Genomic DNA, 19,504 nt, shown 5'->3' on the forward strand with positions numbered 1-19,504 from the left:
CTTCTTTTGCCAAGCAAACATAAAACAAATACCTGGTCTCTTTGGAGATATCCAATAAAACATGAAGCTAAAAACTACGATTTTCTAAAATCTACAGTCTGGGGAAAAGGGACTAAGAATGTCATCACCTAAAATACATTAGTAGCAAAATATAATTAAGGGGAGATATCAGAATTCACCCAAATAACCTCCATCAATAATTTACCTCTCTCGTGACAGGGTCTACCTCTACCAGTCCACGTTCTGAGCCGATGAGCACTGTCGCCTGCTCGGCTCGGAGAGAGAGGCACTGTGGTTTCCCCTGAGCCTGAATATCCCTGAACTCCAGGCTCCAAAGTAACTTTAGATTCCTCATGATGAAGCAATGCCTAAAAAAAAGTACAAATACCCTTAATGAAGCTTTAATTTCTCTGAGAAATAGAAACAGCTTTATAACAACAAATGACACTCCAGTACAAGCAAAATGATTCAGGGAGCAGAGAAGTCAGAATAACCAGGAAAAAAAAAAAAAAGATGTAATCTGAACCCACAGAGAGATAAGTGGTAGAAATCTAACCAACTGTTTAAATCTAGAGTCTACAAAGTGAGGCTGTGAAATCTGTTTTACATTCTCACTCTTTGGAAGAGGCAAGATTCTCAACTTCAGAGTCTTTTCTTCAAAAAAGATTTAACATCAGTTATTTTGCAAGGAAGCTAAGAACACAATGAATGAGAAAACATGTTACTTTTGCACATGAGGCTATCTTTGTAACTTGACAGATTTACAACACTGTATAAAAATCTACATGTGTACATGCTTGGCAGTTGGAGAAAATACAATTACTTTAATATCACCACCTATTATAAACTGGCTTTTTATCTTAATTAAAAAGTTAAAATTGAAATCAAACATAGAAATAAAGAAAAGCATTTACTGCTCTGAGAAAGAAAAGACACTATGAAATTACAATAGGATCCTTCAAAACGACGAGCAACAATTAGAGGAGCTTGATAACCTGACATCACTGCTTCATGTAGCTCCACTTTTCTGGTCTGGTTTTCACCAGGGCAATAGAAAAGCTGAGAAACGAATGATCAATAGGAAACATACTTTGGTTTAGGCAAAATCAGACGTGCTTTAATGCATGTGTGAAGTCACTCAGTCGTGTCCGACTCTTTGTGACCCTGTGCACTGTATCCCGCCAGGCTCCTCTGTCCATGGGATTCTCCAGGCAAGAATACTGGAGTGGGTTGCCATTTCCTTCTCCAGGGGATCTTCCTGACCCAGGGATGAAACCCAGGTCTCCTGCTTTGCAGGCAGACACTTTATCCTCTGAGCCAAAGCTTATATGCTAATATTTATATCCAGACCGCTTTAAGGTTTATAAGTAGAATTCCCTAACTTATGTTAGGAGTGACAATTACATAGACCACACTGGCCTAGTTGTCACCTTAATCCAAGGTGAATTTTCTCGTCTTGCATTTTGTACATATGACAATGAAAGAATAAACACAAGTCACTTCTTATACTACATAGCAGATTAAGCGCAGTTTGAATGAGGCAACATAACATGTGAGTTAAGAGGAAAGCAAAAAAAAAAAAAAGAGGAAAGCAAGACCACACATGGTAGAAGTGAGGAAGAGAATCAAGGCAGGCAATGGTTTTGTAAGGTTTCACGACATATATATTTAAGAATTTCTGGGAATTATTTGAACCTGTATTCTATCAGGCAAACTTTCAATTGAGATCTAATCCTATACAGAAAGCTTGTGTTTTTTCAAAGAATATGAAAATTACATTATCTTTCATCTAAAGAAACCACAAAGATGACCACTGACATAGATCTGAAAGGATAGGAAGATATGAGACGAGAGAATGTCTGGGCTAGAGGTGGGTAAACAAGGAGCAGCAAGAGATGAAAACAGGCGACAGGGGATGAGATGTACTTCATGCTGGTTTAGCTAATTATGCTGTTATTGTTGCATTGATAAGATCATCAAAATGTCTTTCTGTAAACCTGCATTCTATTCATCAATAACCTCTGGACCCAGCATAATAATTTGGAAGGTAAAGGCACAAGGAACTGAGGACTCCCTTTTTCCTGTAACCTTGCTGTTCCAGTCAATGCCACCCCAGCAATGGACCCTCCTCCTTCTAGGGGCCCTTGGTCCCAGTCTCTAGCACTCCCAGGACGAGTCTGGTAACAACCACCCCAAAGGTATCAGCACTTTTAACCAGACAGGTGCCCCTCCAGGTGCTTGACATCTACTAACACGGAGCTCCTCCTCTGAGTTCCGGAGTTATCAATACCAGCTTTACAATCTCTCTCATCTAAGGTTAAGTCATGACAACCCCAAAGGCTTCCCTTGTTTGGAGCCTCAGATCTAGCTAAGTGTTGTAACTTCTTTCATTCGTTTACTTTTCAGTTATTTCACTGTTCCTTTCTGCTTTTTGTTCTTCCAGGAGCTACTTAACCACTTCTTCCTATTCAAATTCTGTTGAAATACAGTGTGTTTTCTGCTTTCCTGCCTAGACCCTGACAGATATAGCAAACAACCTGAGTTCTCAAATCACTGAGCTTTCAATATCACCAGCCAAGGGCAGCTCATCGTTCATCCCCCTTCTCCCCAACCCTCCCAGCCTTAAAATGAACTTCTCTAAATTTTCACACTCATCACCTTTATTCCTTTATCTTCTCAGAAGTGTCCTATTCCTTTTCAAGACCAGGAAAGGAGAACCCTCCAAACTCCCCAGGACCTCGGCTTATCAGTCCCTTTTTTTTACATCTGCAATCTCCAACTCCCCTGCCCTCAATGACTCATCCTTTCTCAGCCTGCTAACCTGCTAAAGATCTCAAGCTTGGATCCTCTCTGAAATTCTGACAATGCCTCTATTTTCTTCCCTTGCTCCTCATCCATCCACTTATTTAATTATCATGTCCATGACTATAAGTACCAAACAGATCATTAATATGCTTATTAGATCTAAATGTCTAGCCCGGACCCTCCCCAAACTGAACATTAAACTCACATTTTCAACCTTCTACTGTTATTACAAGGATTTCTCAAATGCACATCAAATGCAACTTGTTAAATGGCTTACTATTCTCGACCAAATTAGTTTCCCCGCTGGGGACATGGCATTTCTACTTTGTCTGTTCTTCAAGTTGAAACAGTGTTTGCTTTCCTTTTGCCCACATTTTCATAGTAAACTATTCACTACTTACTGCCCTGCCTGTCAATGTACCGTTTGAATCCTTTACATAGTACGTAATCCTACCATCGGCTACATCCAACATTGAGCACTTTCTAAGTGTTAATTCTGGACAAGAAATGACTACAGTCACTGCCTCCACAGAGGTCACAGGGGAGAGGGCCACCTAGGATACCATATAACATGGAGAAGCACACGGACAACATTTCCAAGAAAAAAGTCGCAGGTGCCCGAAGGGGCTCGCAACACATCATCTGAAGTTCTCTCTCAAGTGCATTGTTAGACTTTAATTGGTGCATTAACTGGCTCAGCTGTATTGTCCGCCCCTGCAAGGAATCCGGAGGTTGGGTAAAGTGCGCGGCTCGGGGAGCAGCAGGTCCATTCCCCGCCTGCCACGCCGCGGGGAGCCCTCTGATGGCCGCGGGTGCAGCAGGTGGCAAGTCGGGCAGAGAACTCAAGGCTCGAGCGCAGAGGTGGTCACGCCGGACTTCACTCTGGGGCCTGCAGCAGGCAGCGGCCGAGCGCTCGGGCAATCTCTTCATCGGGACACCCTCTGGAGGACTGGGCCCGTTTCTGTGCCTCCCGCCCTCCCCACCCCACCTAGGCCGCTCGAGCGCTCACCTGCGCCGCACTCCGAGGACCCCGAGGACCTCCCCCAAAGAGCTGTGCGTCCGCCTTGGGTCGCGCACTCGCCTCTGTCCGCTGCTCTTGAGCTCGCGCGGCGTGCACTCTGTCGCCGTGCCGCTCGACCCCTTCCGGTAGTGGCTGAAGCGGGGCCTCGGAGATGCTAGCCGCGGGACCCTAACGAGCGAGCGACACCAGCTACTACCCTAGCCGAGCTGCGCTGGAGTGAGGTCACGAGGCGGAGGGGGCGTGGCCAGCCTTCTCCGTTGCCCAGCGAAGTACCGTGAGGAGCTGCGCTGGCCACCGCCCCCTACCGCTACGTCTTCCTGCCCAGCCTATTGTATTTGACCTCTGCTTTGACGTCAGATGCCTAAGCTCCATAATTTGGCTGGTAGGCGGAGCCCGCGGGATCGGAGGAGCAGCGCGCATGCGCGCACCGCGTGTCTCTGGCCACACGCCGGAAAGACGCCCTACTCCTGGGCCCGCGAGAGGAAGTGTCCGGGTCCCGGAGGGCGGGGTTTGCAGCCTTGGAGGTCGCCATGACTACCGAGCCCGAGGACCCTGAGGCCGCCTTGGCTGCTGAGCCTGCGGTGCCGTCGCTTGTGGATCGTTACTTTACTCGCTGGTACAAAGCGGGTAAGTGGGGAATGATGTTCGTCTCTCCTGGGCCCCATTGGCAATATGACAGATCATAAGCCACGCGCACTCTCCCCACAGCAAAAGGAACTGGATCTTTGTTCCCCTCTAGGCCAAGGGAATGTATTTGCAGAGACCTGGCAAAAGAGCAGGGTGCATTCTTGGGAGGGCGAGTGCAGTGCGAGTTTAGGAGGGTGGGTTACTTGGGGGAAGACGATAGTCTAAGGTGCGATCTCCGAGGGAGATAGGAACTGGCTTGCAATCTCCTTGAGTACCTAAAGAGTTTTAAGGGACTCAGTGCACCATAAAATGATTTAAACAATCAGGTCGAAACTAAGCTAGAGGCATAGGGAGTGAGAAAAGAGGGTGGGTTAGAAAGAGGCGTTTAGATAGCAGATGCTTCCAGTTGTGTTGCTGGAGAAGACTCTTGAGAGTCCCTTGGACAGCAAAATCAAACCAGCCAATCCTAAAGGAAATCAGCTCCGAATGTTCATTGGAAGGACTGATGCTGAAGCGCCAATACTTTGGCTACCTGATGCAAAGAGCCAACTCATTGGAAAAGACCCTGATGCTAGGAAAGACTGAAGGCAGGAGAAGGGGGGGCGGGTGACAGGATGAGGTGATTGGATGGCATCACCGACTCAATGGACATGAGTTTGAACAAACACCCAGAGATAGTAAAGGACAGCGAAGCTTGGTGTGCTGCAGTCCATGGAGTGGCAAAGAGTCAGACACAACTGAGCTACTGAACACCAAGAAAGCAGAATCTATTACTCTTCGCCACTCTCTGGTGGCCCAGTGGTAAAGAATCTGCCTACAATGCAGGCGACCCCAGGTTCGATCCCTGGGTCGGGAAAATCCCCTGGAGAGGGGAATGGCAACCCACTCCAGTATTCTTGCCTGAAAAATCCCATGGACAGAAGAGCCTGGTGGGCTACAGTCCATGGGGTCGCAGAGTCGAACATGACTGAGATACTAACATACACTTACAAGTAGGTATCCTATTGGAGAGCTTTGTGTCCCTTCAAATAAGAGTGATGGGACCATCACTGGGGACCCTCCTCCACATCCTTGCTTATATTCATTCAGGGATAATAGGTGTAATCGTTTATTGCAATATTGAAATATTTTATAATACCATATGTCTTATTGGCCAAACTTTGTGTAACCAACCATCAGGTTTATCCTAGATTGAGGAATCTATCTATTCTATCCTGGAATGCATGACTTTCAGTGCTAACATCACGACAGTCCTGGGCAAACCAGGATGAGTTACACACTCTAAAATTGACCAGGAAAACATGTGCTACTATATTAAAAAGGTGCATCACTAATCATCACTTTTTTTCCTAATAGAAATAACGAGTATAATCATTTTAAAGTGAGGATAAAACAAGATGGAGCAAAGAATTAACATCACTTTGACATTGAATGAATGATTCCATCTGGTCCAGATTTCTTTAACTTCTTTATAGGAAGCCTTTAGGTGTATCTTTTTGAGTAATGAGGGGATACCAGTGATTTATGTATCTAGTCTTCACAATTAACTATCTTTATGAACCAAAGAAAGTACCACACAGTGGCAGTAAATACTGACTCAAGAGCCATAGACTCATTAATTTCTTCTAGATGTCAAAGGAAAACCCTGTGAAGACCACTGTATACTACAGCACTCTAACCGGTAAGCAAATAGGAAATTTTAAATTATTAAAAAAATTTTTTTTCTGGTATTGTAGCCTGGTATGGTCTTGTACTGAATATTCATTAAATTATTATCGTCCACTGTGTTGAGATGGTATTTTATATATATATATAATAGGCATTTGGTTGACAAGAATGAGTTTTTCAATGCTTACATTAAACAAGTAAACTTGATTACTCAGACATCCAAATGGAGGACCATACCCTTAGTCAGCTACTACTTCAAGTAACCAGCCTGTGCCTACCCATGGAATTGCCCGAGCCCATGGAGAGGGCCAGGGTGGAAACACTGATGTGCATACGGGCATGTCTCAGTGCTATCTAACACCTTGGTACTCTACCCTTTCAGGGGAAGGAAATTCAATCCCATTTTCTCCATTTTTATTATTGTATTCTTCAGTTAAGCTCCAATAGTAGCTGGGGAAAAAGTGCGGGGGAGGGGTTGGTGGGGAGGGAATGATAGGTTGACTAAACAAATGTCAGCTCAGCTCTTCTAGTGCCAGCAGGAATACTATGTTATAGGAGGAAGAATCATACCATGCAATAATATAGGATCAATTTTTGCTCCTCGTAGAATATGTGTCATCACGTTGGCAGGATCTCATCCAGTTCTTCAAAGTGGAAAAACAATTAAAAGCATTTCTTATCAAATCAGTACCAACTGTAGCAGACTTCAGAACAAAGTCTCTGGGAAATTTAAGCGGGTATGTACCTATATTTCTTTACTTAAATTCTCTATTATCAGAATAATGATAGAGCCAGTCAGTCTTATAACCAGCAATATATACTCAGCACACTTCCCTGGCAGTTAAGAGATGATTTTAAGAATCACCTTGAACTTTAAATTTTCAGACCAAAAAGATAAGGTATTTCAAAAGGTATATTATCTGTCATATAGGTTCTGTACCACCATCCCTACCATCCCCGGGATAAAAGATGGAGAAAGTGGGCCTTTGAAAGAACAACTCTAATACCAATATAAGAAGATATTTTGTCCCTTCTAATTTTATTAAACCAGTATGTCAAATTTTATAAACTCTAGATCAATGCTTTTTTGTCACATATTTTCACATGTGAATTTAAAAGAGAAAAAGTTCTGGGGTAGTAAAAAAAAAATCAGTCTTAAGAAAATACACAGTATTTGCTTCATATCATTTCCCATTCCTAAATCATTGCCAGTTTAGTACACGTCTAGCTATACCTTTTCCTCCAAAGAGGGTTCAGTTATAGAAAAATGTTACCTCTATCCTCTACAACTCTATGCAAGACCAATATTATTAATATTAAAGGAGGGTATCACACCAAGGACAATTCAATACCATACTAAAATATCTTGACAAAGACCCCAGATGGTGAAGTTTGAGTGGATGACTTCAGTTCAGTTCAATCACTTAGTCGTGTCCAACTCTTTGCGACCCCATGGACTGCAGCACGCTAGGCCCCCCTGTCCATCACCAACTCCTGGAGTTCACTCAAACTCATGTCCATTGAGTCGGTGATGCCATCCAACCATCTCATCCTCTGTCGTCCCCTTCTCCTCCTGCCTTCAATCTTTCCCAGCATCTGGGTCTTTTCAAATGAGTCAGCTTTTCACATCTGGTGGCCAAAGTATTGGAGTTTCAGCTTCAACATCAGTCCTTCCAGTGAACATTCAGGACTGATTTAGGATGGACTGGATGGATCTCCTTGCAGTCCAAGGGACTCTCAAGAGTCTTCTCCAACACCACAGTTCAAAAGCATCAATTCTTCAGTGCTCAACTTTCTTTACAGTCCAACTCTCACATCCATACATGACTACTGGAAAAACCATAGCCTTGCTTAAACAGACCTTTGTTGGCAAAGTAATGTCTCTGCTTTTTAATATGCTGTCTAGGTTGGTCATAACTTTTCTTCCAAAGAATGTCTTTAAATTTCATGGCTGCAATCACCATCTGCAGTGATTTTCATTTACTGAGTTCATACAAAGAGTTTCTGCTAATTACCCTCACTGTTCTATAAGACCCTCATTTATACTAGGCCTAAAGGCCTCTAATAACCTGCCTTAAAATTATTGATTTTTTTCCCCCATTCAAGAAGAAAATGGACTTTAAAAAGCATGGACCATTCTTTGAAATCTACAAACTACAAGTAACAGTTACTGCTTCTGATGTTCCTGTGATAAATCTTTGTCCAAAACAGTAACACCATTGTTACAACTGAGGAACAGAGAGGGACCTGCATACGGACCCTCTGTAGAGAAACGCTGATTGGATCTCAGCGCTGCTCATCATTTATTCTAAGGGAGGTGACAACAAACACACTTCTTTTTGACACAGACCCAGTGGTAGAGAAACCATCTAGGATAAATCCCTAACTGCTTCTCTCAAAAGTGGGGAGTCACACTGACTAATATTTTGAAACAGAGTCAGCACATGCCAGAGAAGTGAAGCGTGCGCTAACAACACCTGAATACTAATGATATTGTGAGTGGTAAAGAGGCCCTAAAGAACCGTATCTAGACCTCAAATGTTCACTGCAGTAAAAATTCCTGGAAGAAAAGAGCAACACATGAGACATGCGTGCATCCATTTCCTATGAGCCTTCTTGTAGGTATTTGTCAGAACCTCTCCAGATATATCCGTACAGTGGAGAACGTGAAACTAAAACTGTGCCATGACATTCAGAGAGATTAATGTCAAAATTCAGTATACACTAGTGGGAGACAGGGTAAGGAGTAAATTACTCTTAACTGCTATTTAAAACGTTTCCGTTTTCCACATTTTCCTTAAAGTGCATTAAAAAAAAAATTAGAACAAAGATCCCTCTTCAAAAAGCCTTAGTGATTGACCCTAATAAAGAAGTCCTTTTATCTATTATCCAAGGCCTTTTATCTGTTATCTTTTATCTATTATCCATGGCATTCTCCAGGCCAGAATACTAGAGCGGGTAGCTGGTCCCTTCTCCGGGGGATCTTCCCAACCCGGGGATCAAACCCAGGTCTCCCATATTGCAGGTGGATTCTTTACCAGCTGAGCCACAAGGGAAGCCCTTTATCTATTATAGTTCTAATATAAAAATAAGTGGGAATCTTAATGAAACTAACTGTATGACATTGCTGTCGTTTGCTATAATATTGGATTTTATATTGTTTATTGATAAGATTTCCCTGTCCTTTTGATATATTTACACTTGGATATATGGAGCTTTCTCATATACAGTTAAATATAACATATAATAAGATAAAATATATTCTTAATATGTAACTAAACTATTATCACATGTGTCTTTGACTGCTTTTTCCCCTAGAGCTTAGGATGTTACCTGACCCGTAGCAGGCATTTAATATATAAATGTTTGAAGAAATGAATGTTTTTTCTGTACTTCACTCATTTTTACTTAAAACACAAATTCCAGGAATATATGCTATTGTAACACTGAGGGCTGCCTCTCAAAGAAAAATGAAAATGTACATCAATTAATTTTTCTTCCCTTTTATTATCAGGGGGCACAGTTTCTCACAGAACTTGCACCTCTGTGTAAGATTTACTGCTCAGATGGAGAAGAATATACCATATCTAGGTAAGTTACTTTTGAACCACAACTTTGGAGAAAGAAAGGAGGTTAATACTTTGCTTCAAAACAATTTTTTTTTTTTTTTAACTAGCTGTGTTAGGGGACGGTTGATGGAAGTGAATGAAAACATTCTCCATAAACCATCTATTCTTCAAGAGAAGGTAAAAAGGGCTGGGGAAGTAGGAGCCCATCCAGTACTTTTTATCTGATTTTTGTATCATTCAACAACATTTAATATTGTTTCCTTTCTAGCCATCTACCGAAGGCTACATTGCAGTTGTGTTGCCCAAATTTGAAGAAAGTAAAAGCGTAACAGAAGGGTTACTGACACAAAAGGAGTATGAAGACGTTGTGGTGAAACGCCTCAACGCCACAACAGCTGCCTCATGAGGGGCGAGGACTGAGACGGAGTGAAAGCAGCGCTGCCTCCTTGTCCTCACCTGGCCTACCAGTCCGTGCACCAAGGGAGAACCGCGGGTGAGGCCGCCTTCCCACCCGGCCACCCGGCCACCCGCAGCGAGGCCCGATCTGAAAGCCTGACCGAGTTTCCCTTCCTCATCTTGCATAACAAGCCTCAGTTCTGTCTTCTGCCTCCCAGATCTGACTACCCATGTGCTCACTCACTCTGTTCTTCTCTTGCTTTTCTCTAACAACTGGCAAGCAAGAGATGTTTTCCTGGTTAAAAACCAACAAAGCATTTTGAGGAAAAACTTACTCATCATCCTGTAGCCCATTAATAACTACTATGTTTTGACATAATTCTGTTTGAATGTTACAGATGGTAATTGTTTTTGCCTCAATTTTCCGTCATGTTGAAGCTGAAAAAACAACCGGCCTTTCTTCCCCAATCTGCTTCAGTGTGACACCACCAAAACGCCTGGTCTCACGTTGCCAAGAAGAGGCAAGGGTATAGTTTGCCTTCTCTGTTCCTACAGGTTGGCCTTCAGCTCTGAACAATGTAGCACTGGCTTCTTAATGGGGGACACATGAAAAGGCCTGAAAGGGGCTTTGCTAACATGGAAGTATTACCATGTGGTGTTACGTAACATTTATTTGTGGTCACTCAATCTCACACTTCAGTTACAGGATAACCAGTGAAGAAGTTATTATAATTCAAAGACACAGATGCCTTTGAACAGAAAAAAAGCTTTCATATTTAAAGAAACAAAAATCTATGAATTTATGGTTTAAGATTAGATATTTACAATGAATTTCAAATAAAAGTGCTTTTTAAATTATTTTTCCTTAAGGGCTGCAACACATACAAACATACAAATATTTCTTTTTAAATAAAAGTTATCATTGATGTGTAAATTCTTTTGGACTTCCTTCATCTTTTGCTGTTCAAGTTGTAAGTTATCCCTTTCCCATCCCTACTTGCACTCTGAACCGGACTTGAAACAATGGACTGGTTCAAAACTGGGAAAGAAGTACCTCAAAAGGCTGTATATTGTCACTCTGCTTATTTAACTTATATGCAGAGTACATCATGAGAAACGCTGGGCTGGATGAAACACAAGCTGGAAGCAAGATTGCCGGGAGAAATATCAATAACCTCAGATATGCAGATGACACCACCCTTATGGCAGAAAGTGAAGAGGAACTAAAAAGCCTCTAGATGAAGGTGAAAGAGGAGAGTGAAAAAGTTGGCTTAAAACTCAGCATTCAAAAAACAAAGGTGGCATCTGGTCCCATCACTTCGTGGCAAATAGTGAAAAAATGGAACAGTGACAAAGTCTTTCTTTTCTTGGGCTCCAAAATCATTGTGGACAGTGACTCCAGCCATGAAATTAAAAGACACTTGCTCCTTGGAAGAAAAACTATGACAAATCTAGACAGCATATTTAAAAAGCTGAGACATCACTTTACTGTCCAAGGTCCCCACATAGTCAAAGCTATGGTTCTTCCAGTAGTCACATACGGATGTGAGAGTTGGACCATAAAGAAGGCTGAGTGCCAAAGAATTGATGTTTTCAAACTGTAGTGCTGGAGAAGACTCTTGAGAGTCCCTTGGACAGCAAGATCAAACCAGTCAATCCTAAAGGAAATCAACCCTGAATATTCATTTTAAGAGCTAATGCTGAAACTCCAATACTTTGGCTACCTGATAGGAAGAGCCAACTCAAAAAGATCTGGATGCTGGGAAAGATTGAGGGCAGCAGGAGAAGGGGTTGACAGGATAAGATGGTTGAATGGCTTCATTGACAATGGACATGAGTTTAAGCAAACTCTGAGAGATAGTGAAGGACAGGGAAACCTGGCATACTGCGGTCCATGGGGTCACAAAGTTAGACACGACTTAGCAAATGAATAATTCTCATTTCAAGTATATAACCTCTTTAGTGAATACAGCTTTTAAATTATTTTTGATTTATAAGGAAAATTCTTTTAAGTGCCAGCCTGACTGTCCCCTAAGTATACCCACCAGACATGATACAAGTAGTAACTCTGAACCTCCGCTCTGATAGTACTGTGAGCTCAAAGTTTAAGTGTAAACCAGCAAATCCCCATTTCATGTAGCACAAATGATTCCCAGAGATGTCATAAAACAAAGATACTAAAGATAGTAAAAGGATTATATATCTTTTACATATACTGTTACAGCATTCTCCCATTATTCCCACTGTAATTTAAAAGAATATTTTGGTTTCAGGGAATAAATATCATGTTTGGTGATTTCTATAAAGAAATATTTTATAAAGGTCATAACAAAGCTGACTACATCCCATTTTCTCCCGAAGGCCTACAGTAAATTCAGGTTTCCTTCAATAAAATACTGACTAGCTAGGTGGTAGTTCTGTGGTTCTTCATGATCGGGTGCATATTCATTATGAGGGCTGAACCAGATAATTATCATCAGACAAGCCTATAGAAATGCTGCGTTTTGGCAACTGGCATGTCCTGTTAGATTTCAAAATGAATTTCAAAGCACTGTGATAAAAGAACAGAAAAACAAAGTTAACAATACAGCATCAGGACAGAACTTATAAACGGATCCTACAAACCCACCCCACAGAAACAAAAGCTTTGAACCCTAAAATTTAAAAGACTAAAGATGTTTATTTGTTTTATAATGGAACATTCCAAAGGCATGTATATAAAATGTATGTTTACTCAGAATTTAAACAGCTTAGTTCAGTTATTCTGTCTTCTATCTTACATTCCATCAGTCGCTACTGAGAAGTACAAAAACTACTTCTGAAGCCAGTAACAGAGACTTAGGGTTCCAACTAATATTCAGGGCAGAAACAAGCCAGCTATGCTAGAATGAGAACTACAACCACTTCCTAGTGAGCTCCATGATCCTGCTTTTGGGAAGGGAGAGGAGAGGGACATGCATCACAACAGACTGCCTGTGCTCTGAAATACAGAGAACAAACGTGTGCTCTTAGGATGGATGACCTGCCCCAGAGGGGAAGGCAGAGGCCCAGTCATTCTCAGTAGACAGGAGGGAGTGAAGACGAGTCCACAGGCTTATGGGAAACCCTGCATCACCGAGACTACTGGCTATCTTCTGCTGCAAATTAGTGTCCTAGATGAGAAGCTTAAATTTTATAAAATAGAAACTTATGGTAAAATATGCCATCCGTGAGCATATATTTAAAATAGCTTCTTTGGATTAAACTGTCGTTAAGACAGTTGGGATATTTGGTCTGACTTAAAGAACATTATTCAAAGCAATGTCCCATTTTAAAATCACCCTGCAATTAGAAATACAGCAACTACCATGGCATTTATTAGTTGTCAGAAAGCTTCACAATCGGTTTCATGATCAGAAAATAAAGCAAGATTTCAGTTTGTTTTCTCTGCAAAATTGTTGAGTTTCTGAAACATAAAGGATCATTTGCTTTTTAAAACGGTCAGTGTTGCCACATGGCGTTCCCAAGATCTGACCTCAAAAGTTTCTCAAGTTTTACCATCCACAGTTGTAACTGAGACCCATCTGCTGTTTTCCATCTAAAGCTGGAAAGAATTGATATAATTAGTTTCTGCTTTACTCTTAAAATAAAAATTGCAAAGTTAAACAGTATCTATTTTCTTTTGCATTTTCAATTACAATAATTTTTAAAATTTGAGTTTAAGACAGAGAAATCATCTCACCTTCTTCAACAGTTTATAGCAAAGTGAGAGAAGCTGAACCAAAAGAGCCATCATGGATCTCGCCTTTGTAATACACTTATCAACCTAGAGTGACAGAAAGCAAGCAGATCAAATTCCTACCAGGGGGCCTTCAAAAGACTTCAGTATCTACAACTTCATCATTACAGAAATCTAAGGGATCTCAGCGGGTATACAGATTAAGGTCTCTGAACTGACTTGATGGACTGAGGCCCCAGAACACAGAAGCCGCGATTGCTGCTGAGGTCTCGTGTGTGCCAACTTCATGGAGCCTCAGGAGAATGAATGCAAAACCAACCTGCTCTATTTCAGACCATTGACGGGTTTCTCAGTGGTGCACCAGTGGCAGTGAGCCCCTTAACCTGCAATCCCTCGCACTCTGCTGCACACAAACCTCCTAAGATAAACAATAGGAGCCTTTCTCTCTGAAGGGTCTGTGCCCTAGACAGGTGATGATGGTGACATTTAGGGGCAGCTGCTCAGTGCTATGAGCGACGTCACTTTCACTTTTCACTTTCCTGCATTGGAGAAGGAAATGGCAACCCACTCCAGTGCTCTTGCTTGGAGAATCCCAGGGACGGGGGAGCCTGGTGGGCTGCTGTCTATGGGATCGCACAGAGTCGGACACGACTGAAGCGACTTAGCAGCAGCAGCAACTCAGTGCTATGGCATTAATCATGTCCAAAAAGCTAACTTATCTGGTGAACCTACTGCTCCCTGAGGTCAGCTGCAGATGATAAACAGTTCTTGTAGTTGAGGCAGGAAAATGGAAATCAATTGTACTTTGGGTATTAACACTTTATTTGAAGAAAGAGGCTGGAAGCTAACCTAATAAAAAAAGGAGTGTGAACGTTTCTCAGGTGCCTTCCTGCACATCCCACTGTCCCTTTTACCTTTAGAAACACTTGATTCTGTAAAGGTGTCTTAATTATTGTCTGGAGCTGGTGGCAGAGAGGGACAAACTTGTTTATTTCCAGGAGAAGCATAAGTTTGTCATCATCTTTCAGCTGAAATGTAAATATGGCAGTTGTAACAGTTCCAATGAAACGCCACCTTTTAAACATCAAATGTACCTTAATAATACACTCTCAAAATGAGTATTTACGACATCACCACCAGGACCAGGCAGGGGGATATGTGAATTACCTGTTTTGAGAAAGCCTGTACACTTGAAGCAAGCTTCAAACCCTCTTCAGCAAAAACCTGGTAGAAAGGAAAAACTACTTTAGGTGTATGTCTTCTATTGGTAACAAGTACACTCATAGATAATTTTCATATGGAATTTAAAACTAAAACCCAACATTAAACACCTGTCATGGAACTCCTAAGGTTTTTCTTGTGCCCAGGAAAACATAAGAGTTTAACTCTATCCACAAGCAGATTTCCCAGACCTGATGTAAACTTATCCCTGCAGAGGCTCCTCTACGTGTGACCACCTCCAGTTACCGTGGAGGATCACGAGATACTTAGAAAAATTATGTCTGGACTTCTGGATGGATCTGAAGTTCATCCCATAATATCCCCAATTATAAAAGGGTGATGAATCTTGGAACATGAGGTCAAAAGCATTAGAACATTGGTTTTTGCTTCTGGCTTAGCAAGAGGGACTCTGTCACCCAGACATGTTCTTCAGCCATCTGAATGGACCAATTCAGATTAGATTTTTACTACTTACCACACATTCTATGATTTATTAGTAAGCAGAATAGGATGACAGGAAAGAATGCTGGAAAAACTTTAGAATATTCAGGATGATTATTTTTAAATGGTACACAGAATCTTTTAGAGTGAGAGATACCAGGGAAATGAAGACATAGCTTTAGGTGGCAGCAGTAAGAGTAAAAAGAACTGGGTAAATTTGAGAATGATTTTTGAAGAAAAAGAATAGATCTTGGTAATAAATTAGGTAAAGTATATGAAGAAGGAGAAAATCATTTTAGGGTTAACTTTAACCCTCTTTCCAACAGCCTTGCTATCATGGGATAAACTGATCTCAGGGTCAAATAGCCCTTTACATCCCTCCTTAGCCTTTAAAAGGAAAACCAATGTGTTTCACACCAACCTTCAAACCTAATGGAATGATTCACTTAACCCCATGTTCCTCCTCATCTTTCCACATTACCACTTTCTCTTGTACGTATCAGCTCTTCCCTTCTAGCCTGCAAACCCCTAGGAGCAAGATCCCTGTCTCACAGAATATCATGGTCTCAAAACCACCTAAAAGCTGATGACTCCTAAGTCTCTCTATTCTTGAGCTATCCTGACGTGAACTGTACATCTTACTTGAGCAAGACTACATGCTTGATTTCCAGCCTCTAAATCCAGTGTTGTCCCTCTGTTACTTATGTCAGTAAATGGCGCTACTGTTTACCCTGTTGGTCAAACCAAAAGCCTTTGAAAACAGAAGTCAGGTCATGCCATTGCAAAACCCTCAGTGGGTTTTCTATCATTCTTGGGGGGGAAAAAAAAAAATCAAGGTTTTTCCCAAGGCTCAGAGATGTCATACGTTACCACCTTCCTTCTTGTTCAATCCATTCCACCCACGCTTGTCTCCTTGTTCTTCAGACACCTGCACTTCCTATACTTCAGGGCCTTTGCACTTGTTCTGTCTGCCTAAAATATTCTACCCCCAAGATATCCATCTAGCTCACTCTCTCAACACTCTACTCAAATATTACCTCCTTAAAGAGGTCTTTTCTGACCACCCCTCTATCACTTTTATGTTTTTATCTCTAAGTATTTATATATGGGCATTATATACTTAATTGCATATTGTCTATCTGCTCCCACTAGAATGTAAGCTCCATGGGGAGGGGAAGGGGCTTCCTTTTGTTCACTTTTCTCTGCAGAGCTCTTAACCCCAGGATCTGACACACCAGTACAAATTCAATGACTATTTGATGAACATTTTATGTAGACACTTCAGCAGATGTTGGTTTAATAAATAAGCTAACACAGAAAGAAGGTAAGAGTGGATAATTCTGCAGTGAAATACTCTCTACGATGTGGTCTGCCTTGGAGTGGACACGGGTCAAACTGAACAAAATGAATCCAGAACTTACTCCAACTTTTTAAACAGAAATAGCTCACTTATAGTCAATTTTACAGAAAAACCAAATGAAATATCTTCTGCAGTTCTTCTGACTCTGTTGACTGGCATCCTCTCAAGATGAAATCCCTTTCCTGAAGAGACTTAGGTGAAAATACAGGGGAATGCCAAAGGAAACTATATAAAGGTGATAAAGTGATAGAAATTTCAAATGCAAGAATGCCCTTGGTTCTAGAGGCAAACAGACTGACATGAGAGTCAGGGGAAACGAGAAAGGCATCCTGTAATCTCACCATCTAAGCCTCTAAGTAAGGGAGGAGGATTAGAGTCAGGCCTGTGTGAAATTTCGTAAGACACACAGGGCAGAAGGGCAGGTGTCTCTCCCTGAACGCCCTAATCATCAGGACTATGGAAGAAGGAAACTAACATGTACTGCGAAGCTGCAATGGTCTCAAGCCTGTGACAGAAGCTTTCTTATGTGTTTCCTCATTTAGTCAATACCATTCATCCAGTGCAATAATGAAGTCAAAAAGCTTTCCTAGTATTCAGGACAATATAAGAGACAGGCATCTGCTAACAGGATATTTTTACCTACTTGGGAAAACCTAAACCTTAATATTCCATCTAGTGACTATCAAAGCCCATTCTACTTTATCCCTATGTTTTTTTTTCCAAAAAGGATAACAATTTTTTAGATTTAGCTGTAAAATATGCTGTGCAAACCCTTGACTTTTCTACCACGCTTCTACTGTACACATGTGTGGTATGTACAGGTAAACACACTAATGTGATAAAGTAAATCATTCAGAAAACTATCTGTTACCAACTTGTAGTCCAGAATTAAAGTATTATCGTAAAATAGAAAGTAAACATACCTCTAGTTGATGAATTAAATCCTGGTAGGTTTTTAATGGCCCCTCTCCCCTGAAATAAAATAATTATTAAGGAGGTCAGAAAAAGTTATTGCCTAGAAATTGATTTTAAAGTTTCAGAGCATCCTGTGTATTTACAGATCCAAAATTTGAAGAATAATATTGGAGACGAGTAATATTGTCACTCTTCTTAAAGCAGCTTTAACTCTTACCTCCTAAGGCACATTTAAAAACTGGCCAACATTATATATGTTAATTTTATAATGTAAAGAAAATTAAAACTGACATATTTAAGTTTTATGTTTCTTTTTTAACTTTCTTCATTTTCCTTCATAAACTCAAAATATGAGATCTGAAAATAAAAGGCCTTTGTTCCATAAGAGATAAAAGATGAGACCGAAAATCAAGAAATTCTCATTTTTTATTCTAATTTCAACTATGGCAAGGCACGTCAGTTAAGTTTCAATTCTGAGTCTATAAAATCAGCAAAACAATATTTGCGGTACCACTCTCATCAAGAAGATTAAGGAATATCACATTGAAAACTACCAAGAAGAATTAAGAACTTCACAAGTGAAAAGTAAATTACAACAAAGGGCAACAGAATACATTAAGAAGAGCAACAGCCTAGGCGTGAATCAGAAGATCTGAAATCTAGCAGGTACCGGTGGCCCTCAGTAGCTACTAGTTATGAACACAACATTCTTTTATTCTGATAAACTGTTGGAAGGACAAATGAAATTATGAAGCAGAAACCACTTTAAAACTATATGATACTGGCATGTGTGAAATCTTTAAAAAGTATAATGCATTAGAAAATCTAAAATGCATAAATTATAAGAAATATGAGTAACTGTAAATAAATGACAAAGAAACCATATAAACTGTCAAGACAACCTTAAATAACAGCCTTAAGAAAAACTATAAAACCGCCCAGGACCATTACAAAACTGGTACTGTGAAGACTAACAGACGAGTCTCAGAAAAACGCAATTAGATGAGGCTGGTAAGCCACTGTCTTAAGGGAAAACAGAAAAACAGAGAAACAAGCATACTGACAGGGTGGGTAGAAAACAAAGCCAGCTTGAGAGTCTACGACAATTATATTACCGAGACTTGCAAGAATGACACAAGGTGCTATACATCACAGAAAATTCATTTTATTTTCCTGAACGTCAGTGGTTCCTGTCCAATAACCATACCCCAGGAACAATAACCATACCCCAGGAACAAGTCTGCCTCCACGGAGCTTTAGTTATCCCTTCTCTTCACAATAGAGCCTTTCATGCTTCCTACTCTCTGTGGGCCGCATGTCATCCCTTGCCAGGATCCACTATTCTGACTCAGAAACAAAAACTGCTTACCATATAATCCTGAAATATCCTGAGATAAGAAACAAGAAATAAAAGGGGCAGTCACAAACTTAAAAAAAAAGTTCCTACTGATGAATCTTTTATTTGGGAAGATTTTATATACCAAGGGTTTCCCCGGTGGCTCAGATGGTAAAGAATCTGCCTGCAAAGCAGGAGACCTGGGTTCAATCCTTGGGTCAGGAATATCTCCTGGAGAAGAGAATGGCAACCCACTCCAGTATTACTGCCTGGAGAATTCCATGGACAGAGGAGCCTGGTGGGTTACAGACAAGGGAGGGTCACAAAAAGTTAGACATGACTGAGCAGCTAACATTTTCACTTTATATACCAAACCTGGAGAAGGAAATGGCAACCCACTTCAGTACTCTTGCCTGGAGAATCCCAT

The 19,504-nt window shown here is 41.0% G+C and overlaps 2 protein-coding genes across 3 annotated transcripts in view; one reads left to right on the top strand and one right to left on the bottom strand.

Annotated features, from left to right (window-relative positions):
• The first annotated feature begins 4,349 nt into the window (after positions 1–4,349).
• ABITRAM (actin binding transcription modulator) lies at positions 4,350–10,947 on the top strand. The gene is made up of 6 exons (XM_068974466.1): positions 4,350–4,453; positions 6,083–6,134; positions 6,729–6,858; positions 9,636–9,712; positions 9,798–9,867; positions 9,959–10,947. Exons 1-6 carry the CDS (start codon positions 4,357–4,359, stop codon positions 10,094–10,096), a joined length of 564 nt encoding a protein of 187 aa, XP_068830567.1. The 5' UTR covers positions 4,350–4,356; the 3' UTR covers positions 10,097–10,947.
• A 1,340-nt stretch (positions 10,948–12,287) lies between these two features.
• Positions 12,288–19,504, bottom strand: part of CTNNAL1 (catenin alpha like 1) — a 57,340-nt gene continuing 50,123 nt past the window's right edge. Inside the window, exons 15-19 of one of the 2 annotated variants that reach the window (XM_068973965.1) lie at positions 17,750–17,798; positions 14,972–15,028; positions 14,719–14,832; positions 13,808–13,891; positions 12,288–13,663 (exon numbers count right to left, since the gene is read on the bottom strand). In XM_068973965.1, coding sequence (XP_068830066.1) covers positions 13,613–13,663; positions 13,808–13,891; positions 14,719–14,832; positions 14,972–15,028; positions 17,750–17,798 — 355 coding nt within the window. In that variant the 3' untranslated portion in view covers positions 12,288–13,612. Of the gene's footprint in view, positions 13,670–13,807; positions 13,892–14,718; positions 14,833–14,971; positions 15,029–17,749; positions 17,799–19,504 lie in introns of both variants that reach the window. The other variant, XM_068973966.1, reaches the window with a different exon arrangement.

The sequence above is a fragment of the Capricornis sumatraensis genome, chromosome 6, assembly GCF_032405125.1.
Source record: "Capricornis sumatraensis isolate serow.1 chromosome 6, serow.2, whole genome shotgun sequence".
Lineage (NCBI taxonomy): Eukaryota > Metazoa > Chordata > Mammalia > Artiodactyla > Bovidae > Capricornis > Capricornis sumatraensis.

Bases quoted from the DNA above. Each gene is read 5' to 3' on its own strand.
- ABITRAM (XM_068974466.1), top strand. From the start codon at position 4,357: ATGACTACCGAGCCCGAGGACCCTGAGGCCGCCTTGGCTGCTGAGCCT. The intron at 6,135-6,728 runs GTAAGCAAATAG...TGCTCCTCGTAG, and splicing joins ATACTACAGCACTCTAACCG to AATATGTGTCATCACGTTGG. The intron at 6,859-9,635 runs GTATGTACCTAT...TTTTATTATCAG, and splicing joins TCTCTGGGAAATTTAAGCGG to GGGGCACAGTTTCTCACAGA.